General features: G+C 38.4%; 1 protein-coding gene across 1 annotated transcript; it reads right to left on the bottom strand.

Annotated features, from left to right (window-relative positions):
* Positions 1–1,231: 1,231 nt before the first annotated feature.
* Positions 1,232–2,581, bottom strand: LOC103555788 (vomeronasal type-1 receptor 4-like). The gene has a single exon (XM_008527559.2). The coding sequence runs from the start codon at positions 2,437–2,439 to the stop codon at positions 1,492–1,494; it is 948 nt and encodes a 315-aa protein (XP_008525781.1). The 5' UTR covers positions 2,440–2,581; the 3' UTR covers positions 1,232–1,491.
* Positions 2,582–7,507: the final 4,926 nt, after the last annotated feature.

Below are 7,507 nucleotides of genomic sequence, written 5' to 3'. Positions count from 1 at the left end.
AAAGGTTGAAAAAAAATCAGAAGGTACATTTGAAGGAGAGGATGCTTGATGCTTAAACCTGAATTGATTTTGGGAGATCAAGGCCCAAGAAAAACTTGAAATTGTGTTGTTCAAAGAGATGAAAACCACGGTGGGGAAAAGTTTACAGAAAGGACATGGAGAGCTATCTAGGAGGCATCGCACCTCTGTTGAAGAGGAGTGACCATTCCAGATGGAAAAATCAAACCGGTGGAGGGAAGATAATCATTAAATAATGGAAGACGATTTCCTAAGTTGAAGTTCACTTCAACTGCACATCCAATCCATGGCCTGGATTGAAACAGCAATGAAAAACACGCCTATTCTTATCTAGCAAACAGTCTTTTAAATTCTATGAAAGTTTATCTAATTATAAAGGACCTATTTGAAAGTTCATGGAGAAAAATTTTTTTTCAAAGGAAAAGCACCATTCTGCTGTTGGAGATCTTGCCTGCACAGGAAAAGCTGGAAGACAGAGGAAGGTGAATTACTGAATGAAAAGGAGTCAGTCCAAGAATCCTACGTGTAGGAAAAATAGAATCCAGCGGCCAGGCTGGAAAAAATTGTGCAGATATTCGAACTACATATCCGTTGAATCATATCCCCAAGGACTTTAAATCAACAATGAATTAAATCGAACAAAGACCTCAAAATAGTGAAGATGAAAATGATGGAAGGTGGCGCTGAAGAAAGAATTGTGCAAATTACATCTGTTTGAGGCAAATGCACCACAGTAGACACGGAAAGTGTCACACTGTTTCGAATGAAGAATTATTGGAAATGAAAGGACATATTTATGAAATCATCATAACAGACTAGATCTAAAATTAAAAATATATGAGCATAGCATAGGTGGGGTTATTACTATGGATGGATTTACACAGACATTGAAAGACACACTCAAGTATTTTAGTATACATTAAGGAGTGAAACTCCCAGAACTCCCAATTTTCTGCTCTATTGATCATAGCTCTGTCATATGCACTTATACTTTTCCAAGAGCACAAACATTCTATATAACCTCATTAGTAAATATGGTCAACCCCTAATATAGTACCTGGAATATGTAAGGTGTGCAATACATATCTTTTGAATAGAGAAATGATCTTCCCTAGAGTATTGCAGTTTGACAGAAATATAATTGAGGCCCCAAATGTAATTCTAAAATTTCTAGCAGCCACATTTTTAAAAGAGCAAAACAAAGCAGATAAAGTTAGGTCTAATGATATCTTTTTAATGTATTTGGTTTAATTCAAATTCTTATAATGTAAGCAAGTAATCAATATGAAAATTATTAATTTGACATGTATATACTCATTCATTGTAAGAATTCAAAATGTGTATATTTTTAATTTACAGTCCATCTCACTTATACTAGCCACATCTGAAGTGTTTAATAGCCACGTGGCATTTTCCATTTGTGTTCATCATTGAGGAGCTTCTCTGTTGCAGAAGGAAGTCGTGGGTGCGAGATCATCCACTGACTGTTCTTTGAGAAACGGTAGTTCTCATCTTTGAAGTGGGAGAAGTAAATTTGAAAAAAATCTTATTATTTTTCATTAGCAGAAAAGGGCAGATGGTTGGGTAGCACGATGAAATAATCCCAGTAATTCTCTCCAGTCTTGGGTTTTTCTCAGGTCTATAAAAAAAGTAAAGGGTAATGAAATCGTTTGCACAATAAAAGAAAACAAAGCAACTTACCAGCAAAAGAATACTGTGGGTGGCTTTGATTTCCGGAGATGTCTGGGAAGACAGGCTGGGGCTGCGAAGATGCTGGGCTCTCTGGCGGTGCTTGTAGAGGAGATTCACCATGTAGATACTGGACAACATCATGAGGACCACAAAGAGGAGATCTTGAATCACGATGACACTTATAAATGCCTTTGAATAGTAGCGTTCCACCTGCTTAGTGCGACAGTAAACTTGAGAATACCCGAAACCAACAAATGTGGCATTGCGATTGGCTTCTACAGCTTGGATGATCTGGATATAGATGAGCATGTTGATGATCCAGAAGACAAGGAAAGAGGGAAGAACGCATGTGGAGATTTTAGATTTAAGCCTTGCCCATATAGAAGTACTGGGACTGATAGTGATGGCTTGAAAAGCACTCAGGAGGGAGGTGGTACAGATGGAAAGACCCCGGGTAACTCTGTATGTGTACAAAGTTGCCTTACAACCAACATCGTCCAGAAAATGCCTTATTCCAAAGGATGACGTGACAGTTGGCATCAAGTTGAACATGATAGTCAAAACATTGACCAATGTCAGGTGTGTGAAAATCAAATCTATAGGCTTTTTCAGGTGAGGCTGAGTTAAGAAGGTGTATATATGTAACATGAAGAGCAGTGAGTTCCCCAGGAACCCAATGGAAATTTGAGATATGGAGAAAAACCCATAAGTCACATCACTTGGAAACATTATCTTATTAATGTTTTAATTAGGCCAACCAGGCTTCAAATGAAACAAAAATAGATTATATTGTGAAATTTTAAATAATGGAGCTTGTGGAAGAATGTAGTGATTGACAGTTCAGTATCGGGTGGCAGGGTGTTGAAATGTTCAGCTCTTCTGTATTTCAAGCCAAGAAGCGTCACTTTCAGAGACCGGATTCTAGGAAGTCTTCAGAACCTTAGAGTACAGAATTAGGTTATGAAGAAGGTAGAATTCAAGTTGCCAACTAAAATGGAAAAGATAAAGTGTACAGTGCCACTAGGAAAGGAATAGCAATTTAATCCTAAAAAGAAATAAATGGAATTGATACAAGTAAAGCAGAAATTAATGGATAACAACCTTCATATGGAAAAAACCTGAAAGTCAGTTCCTTGACAGGAATGATAAAATTAACAAACTTATGCGACACTGTAACACTCGATCAAAGGAAGGCACAAATAACATCAGGATTAAAAACGTTAAATGGACAGCGGTGGAGAAGCTGCAAATATTAGAAAATAGCTTGATACTGTCATTAATTATGCTAATAAAGTTGGAAATTTAGGAGATATGGAAGCACATTTCTAGATAACTTACCAAAACAAAACTAGAGTAATAGAAAGTTATAAATGTGCAAGGCTCTTCATGATGACGTTGAATAGTGATCAAAAATCGTTCCCTGGGAAATCCCAAAGAATGCTTCAACAGTGAAGTATGCCTATCCTACCAGAAACAAGTAACATCTACAAATAACTGTGAAGGATGGAAAAAGAGAGAACATTCCATTAACCATTATGAGGTCAGCATAATCCTGTTAGCTAAAAGCGACAAAGACAGTGTGAAAAGGACAACAATTAGACTATTTCATGAACTTGAAAAACAATATACACAAAATAATTGTAAAACCGCATTCACAATGTGTGAAACGAATCAAGGTTTTGACCAAGAATTATCCCTAACGTGGAAGGTAAGTTTAACATTTGGAATTTGATCTGTATGATGACCCACATTAGCAGACTAAAGGGACAAAAAGAGATGATCATTTCAATATATACATAAGATCATGTGATCAAATTCAACATACGTGTATGGTAAAAATTTTTGTAATATAGCAATAGAAAAGAATAGCTGTACCCTGACAAAAACATCTACAGTGTCATCAGTATCACATTGTGCCACATATTGAAAGCCTTTCCTTTGAGATTGGCTATGAGTAAAAGTCCCTGCTATCACCACTTATTCCTCATGCTTTTGGATTTCCTGCTTGATAGTAAAGCCCCGGGGGTCTGGTGGTTAAGATTCAGCGCTCACTGCTGAGGCCAGGCTTAGTCTCCAGGTCAGGGAACCACACCTGCTGTCTGTTGGTTGTCATATGATGGCAGCTGCGTGTTGCTGTGATGCTGAAAGCTTTGCCACTGGCATTTCAAATACCAGCAGTGTCACCTGTGGTGGACAGGTTTCATTGGAGCTTCCAGACTAATGCAGACTAGGAAGAAGGACCTGGCCATCACATCTGAAAAAAAATTGGCCATGAAAACACTATGAGTAGCCATGGAGCATTATTTGATAAAGCCCCAGAAGGTGAGAGGATGGTGCAGAAAGACAGGGCGGGGATCCCTCTGCTGTACACAGGGTCGCTGGAGTCTGAAGCCACTCGACACCCTAATGACATACAGTAGCACTAACAACAAAGAGCAAAGAAAAAAAGTAAAATCTAAAATAATTGGAAAGAAAATAACACTACCTTTTATCATTGACAGATTCTATAAATTTTAAGAAGGAAAACGATGGAATCATTGACTAAAATATTGGAATTTTTAAGAGAGATTTTCAAAGTTACTGAAAGCAAAGTCAGTATAAAAGTCGTTTGCATTTGTATATGCCAGCATAAAAATAGTTTAAAAAGGAAATGTAAAGAATGATAGCATTTAAATAGCATAAAAATATGTTGAACTTAGAAATTAATATACGATAAAAATGTATAAAACCTCTAAGAGGAACCTGTTATAAATTAGTCTAAATGTGATTAAAGCATTTTTAAAGAAAATGAATGTATGACATTTTGAGATAAAGGTTATTATCTATAAAAATAAAATGATGCTTCAAAAACAAAAGCACCAGATTTAGAAAAACGGTAATAAAATGAAACGGAGAGGAAAATTATATGAAATGTAAATAAATGTCAATTAATGTATAGACAAGAAAGAAGAGACATACAAAAACATAAATAAGGGAAGATAGTCATTATATAGAATTGTATGGGATTTTCAAATAGTTGTGAACAACAAAAAGTCAAAATACAATGAAGAATTTGTGACACAGTTTTCAAATGAAGCAGAATTGTTTAAAGACAATGAAACAGTAGAAGAAAGTAAAAGCAAATATAAGGAGGAAAAGAGAAATAGTGACAATAACGTGAGAAAGAAAACATACATTTCTATCAAACAGAAAATTCACAGAAGATTAAATCTGAAAAGAATGGAAGTCTCCGTAAAGAAGCTAGAATGGGGAATGGGAATCTTGAAAATGTCTTCATACCTCCCTCTCATTCTCCAGGCTGAGTGTGGCAGAATCCTTCCTACAGGCAGTCAGCTTCCCCAAGCAAGTGAGACATCTTGGAAAGGCTGGATCTGCCCCAGAAAGACTGTATATCAGGGGCAGGATGGCAGGACTTCTGCTCCCAATGGATCACCTCGTCACCTGCGGTCTCCATGACCTTGTTAACTGGGATCACTTTGATGTGCACAGAGGAGCAACAAATTACTCTCCCACGTGCAGAATGATTCTCCTGGTAAATTTAAGAGGTTTATTGACCAGGAGTGCACAGTCACCATCGGAGGACGTACATTTTCCCAAGTTGAACGACATGAAAAGTAAACTTTAGGATCCAGGAAGGTGATCCAAGTTAGTTCTCACTCAGCTGATGGAAATTCCCACAGCTATTGATATAATCTGACCTCAGAGCGGCCCCTCAGAGAACACGTTCGCTTTTCCTCCTGAGCCTGTTGCACGTCCTGATTTTAAAGCCTGTTTTAATTGCTGTACGTTCCATAAAGTCCAAGCAGAAGGCAGTACAGTGAGTTTTACTGTAACCCAACCACCGTAGGTATTGCTCAGTACTGTAACATACATGGTTCAGTATGGACTCTCTCACTCTAAAATTGCTTTGACACAATATAAACATCGAAATTGCACCAAAAATCTTACTGTTAAATATTTCCTACATAATATATGATGCAAACTAAAAAAATAATAAAAAGAATATATAGTCGTACACAATAGCTTAATTAATAGAACATTGCTAATAACTCTGAACACCTTCTAAAGATGTGTGCTTTTAAAAGTAATATACAAGATGACCATATCATAAATGGAGAAGCATAATGGGATGCAAATGGTGGTAAGGTTTGTGGGAATTAATAAAAGAACCTTCAGTAAATTGGAGTCAGGAAGGCCTGTAGGGGGAGCTCTCACAGCCCTATCACACATCATCAGTTACACCAAACAGGAAGAGACAGAGCTTGCATCTCTGACAGGAAGTAAAACTGCTTTACCGCTCAAGGAATATTTCTCTCCTCACCCAGTGACAGCCTAGCCAATGAGAAACAGTGCAGCTCAGCCAATGAGAAACACCACAGCTCAGCCAATGAGAAACACTGCAGCTCAGCCAATGAGAAATGCCACAGCTCAGCCAATGAGAAACACTGCAGCTCAGCCAATGAGAAATGCCACAGCTCAGCCAATGAGAAATGCCGCAGCTCAGCCAATGAGAAACACTACAGCTCAGCCAATGAGAAATGCTGCAGCTCAGCCAATGAGAAATGCCGCAGCTCAGCCAATGAGAAATGCTGCAGCTCCGCCGATGAGAAACACCACAGCCCAGCCAATGAGAAATGCCACAGCTCAGCCAATGAGAAACACTGCAGCTCAGCCAATGAGAAATGCTGCAGCTCAACCAATGAGAAACACTACAGCTCAGCCAATGAGAAATGCCACAGCTCAGCCAATGAGAAACACCATATCTCAGCCAATGAGAAACACCGTAGCTCAGCTGATGAGAAACACCACAGCTCAGCCAATGAGAAAAGCCTCAGCTCAGCCAATGAGATGTCATTGCCACCCTGAACTGTTACTTTCCCCCAATGGATTTTCATTTAGAACAGCCCCTCCCTACTCCCCCTTTTCTCTATAAAAGCAGCCCCTTCTCTTTGTTTTCCAGTTTTCCTATTGTTTGCCATAGCATGTGCATCCCCAGTTGCAATTCTGTCAGCTATTCCCAAATGAACTCATTTTGAGGATAAAATAGGTGAGTTTGCTTTTTAAGTTGATAGTTTCAAGCTTCCACTTTACACGGTACAGATGATATTAGGAGACTAATTCAGTATGTATATTTTAATCTCTAGTGCAATCGCTGAAATCTATACAAGGAGATATTGTCAAAAATGCAATATATAAAGTAAAGCGAGTTTTAAAAAGTTGAAATAGAAAAGAAAGCAGGGAATTGTTAACAGGAATGAAAAACATGTGGAACAACAGAAAACTAATAATGAAATGGCTGACTGAGGATAAATCTTAACATCAGCAGTTACAATAAATGTAAATAGTTGAAACACAATAATTAAAAGAAAAAAGAAGTTATTGTTGAATTGATACTAGCCCTGATATTGGTTTCCCTAGAGTAAACCCAGCATATATGGGGTTTAAACCAAAGCACTCATTCCCTGCTCACTCCTTGGCTTCCTCACTCCAGAATCCGTTATCCGCCATGGAGACAAAGGACCAAGAACAACCACCTGGCTCCCACATCATCTCCTCTTCCTCCTCTCTGCACGTAGTCTCAAGGCCAAACACACGCTGGTGGAAAAGCTTTGACCAACATACGCGCCCCCTCCCCTACCTAAAACCTCAAATAAAAACCCTTCCTTTTAGCTTTTTGGGAAGTTTGGGATTTCAGCATTAGCTGCCCTCTCTCCTTGCTCAATGCTGAGCAACAATAAAATTCCTACTTTCTTCCATTACACCTGGTGTCAGAGATTGGCTTGCTGCTCACTGGGTG

The sequence above is a fragment of the Equus przewalskii genome, chromosome 9 (genome assembly GCF_037783145.1).
Source record: "Equus przewalskii isolate Varuska chromosome 9, EquPr2, whole genome shotgun sequence".
Taxonomy (NCBI): domain Eukaryota; kingdom Metazoa; phylum Chordata; class Mammalia; order Perissodactyla; family Equidae; genus Equus; species Equus przewalskii.
This window is presented reverse-complemented; position numbering and strand designations above follow the sequence as displayed.